This window comes from Malus domestica, chromosome 04 (assembly GCF_042453785.1).
Source record: "Malus domestica chromosome 04, GDT2T_hap1".
Classification (NCBI taxonomy): domain Eukaryota; kingdom Viridiplantae; phylum Streptophyta; class Magnoliopsida; order Rosales; family Rosaceae; genus Malus; species Malus domestica.
The window spans coordinates 19120792-19123194 of NC_091664.1; the positions used below are offsets into that span (position 1 = coordinate 19120792).

At 41.0% G+C, this 2403-nt stretch overlaps 1 protein-coding gene across 1 annotated transcript; it reads right to left on the reverse strand.

Moving 5' to 3' along the window:
* Positions 1-499: 499 nt before the first annotated feature.
* On the reverse strand, positions 500-2054 carry LOC139195038 (disease resistance protein TAO1-like). The gene is made up of 2 exons (XM_070820217.1): positions 659-2054; positions 500-507 (listed from the first exon to the last, which is right to left on the reverse strand). The coding sequence occupies exons 1-2, from the start codon at positions 2052-2054 to the stop codon at positions 500-502; spliced, it is 1404 nt and encodes a 467-aa protein (XP_070676318.1).
* Positions 2055-2403: the final 349 nt, after the last annotated feature.

Here is a 2403-nt window from a genome sequence, read left to right on the forward strand (position 1 = left end):
GGGGGGGGAGGGAGTTTTGGGAGGACTTGTCACAATTTTGAAGGATTGAAATTTGTCAAATATTTAGAGAGAAGGGTCACTGATCCACTTTTTACAATACAAATAGTGTCTCAATTTAACCATCTATTGCATTCTTTAAAAACTCACATATGGTTAGGCATTGAGTTCTATAACAAAAGGTTGTATTTTATTTTCTTAATTCATATCATGTACATTAAAGTGTATTTTAGGGAAAACGAAACAGAAACATACATATACATGACAACTAATTCAGTTTAATGAAAAGTAAGATAGAAAAAAATAAAAAAATAAATACACGATAAGTACTCACGACAACCGGAAAAGGAAAGAGAAAAACCTATAATCCATGGAATATGTGAGATTTTGGGCCATTCTGGGCCGTCCGTCTGGCAGTTCTCTTTTAGAAGAGGACAATCATGAAAGGATATGAAGTATAATTTGGTGAGGCATTTCATAGCTTCAAGTGTAGGTAGATACATCAGATTCCTGCAGTCCCATATATGTAGGTACTTAAGAGATGGAAGGTTCCCCAACCACTCCGGAAGAGCCTCAATTCCTTCAAAATGGGATATCCTCAAATGTGTTAGAGAAGTAAAGTGTTGAACTTGTTCAGACAGAGACTTGAGCTTAGACCAACCTGTCAAGCTTAAGCTTTCAAGTTGTGGCAGAACCTGAAACGGAGGGACTGAATCGAGCTCCTTCCAAAACCCACCAATATCCAATTTCTTCAAGCTGGTGAGGCTATTTAATCCACCGGGGAGGCTTTTTAATCCACCACAAGTAACCATCTGCAACTCATGGAGATGGAGATGGAGATGCGCAAGGTTTTCTAAACTTGGAATAGTTTCTAGATTTGGGCAGTCTCTTATTATGAGTATCTCAAGAGAGGAAGACAGCTGTAGCCCATCTGGAAAATGCTTCAGATTTTGACAACCGATGATAGACAGTGAATGAAGAGAGGTACAGTATTCCAGCTCAGTTACCAGTTGGCTTATCACTCCATCACTACCGCCAATTTTCAATTTACGGAGGGACGGGCAGCCTCGTAAAGTTGGAATGGACTCTAGACTCCTGCAATAACATATCGCCAGAGAGTGGAGGGTGGGTGGGAGGCTGTGAATCCCAGTGGATGTTAGCTTTCTGCAAAAAGATATTGTCAAATCCTGAAGAGAGGTACAATATTCTAACCCACTCGGTGGGCTTGACAATTCACGACAATCCGTAATCTCTAATTCGCGGACGGATGGGAGGCCCTGTTCAAATGGAATGGATGTTATTCTGGAGCAGCTGATTATTTTCAACATTTGAAGAGAAGTGCAGCATTCAAGTCCAGTAGGTGAACTGGATAACTGAGGACAGTCATAAATGGATAATTCACAGAGGGAAGTGAGACCATGCATATCTGGAATGAGCACTAGACTACTGCATCTCCGTATATACAACTGTGTAAGAGAGACAAGAGTTTGTAGCACATCGGGCAGACTCCTAAGTTTAGGGCAATTAGAAATATGCACGGACTTAAGGGAAGTGCAGTATTCAAGTCCGTTAGGTAGTCTGGATAGCTGAGGACAGTCTTCAATATACAATCTGGAGAGACAAGTGAGACCGTGCATATCTGGAATGAGCTCTAGACACCTCCGTATATCCAACTCCTCAAGAGAGACAAGAGTTTGTAGCCCATCTGGCAGACACCTAAGTTTAGGGCAATCAGAAATATGCACGGACTTAAGGGAGAGAGAAGTAATAGAACTCAAGTCCGGACATTCCTCTATCTTCAAGTATACAAGATTCTTGTTGTTTTTTAACATTCCATCTTGCAGACAATCAAGTCCCTTTATCTTTTTTAGTGAGAGAGAAGTAAGAGTGGCCAGGTTGCTACTTATATTTGCTATTGGCATGCTGCTACCCATGGAATCTATCTCTAACTTTTTAAGAGATGGAAAATGACTTGGAGCACTTCTCAATTGATCACAATTCCTCGTAAACAGCTCCTCGAGGCATGGAAGGAGAACAATGTTTTCTGCTACTTCCATCCATTCAATTAGGTTCTTGGTGTCATGGATGATTAATCTTTTCAATGCAGGAAAGGGGCTCCCAATCATCCACGATGCAAATGTCTCACCCATAAAGTTGCGTATCTCTAAATATTCCAGTTTAGTGCATGGTAGTTGAAGGCCTTCTAGTACATCCCCGTCATTAATTTTGATCTTCCACCCCATTCAAAGAGTAATACGCGAATGTTTGTCTTCTCCACTAATTTGGCTTTCTTTGCTTGTTCTCCATCTCTCACGTTCTCTAGATTATGAATGGATAATTTGCCTCTCAATTGCTTTAAGCCAGCCAGCTCCTCTATTCCACGACCTCTCTCCTTACCCACAATGA

Coding starts and splice junctions, on each gene's coding strand:
- LOC139195038 (XM_070820217.1), bottom strand. CDS start 2,054: ATGGAAGTAGCAGAAAACATTGTTCTCCTTCCATGCCTCGAGGAGCTG.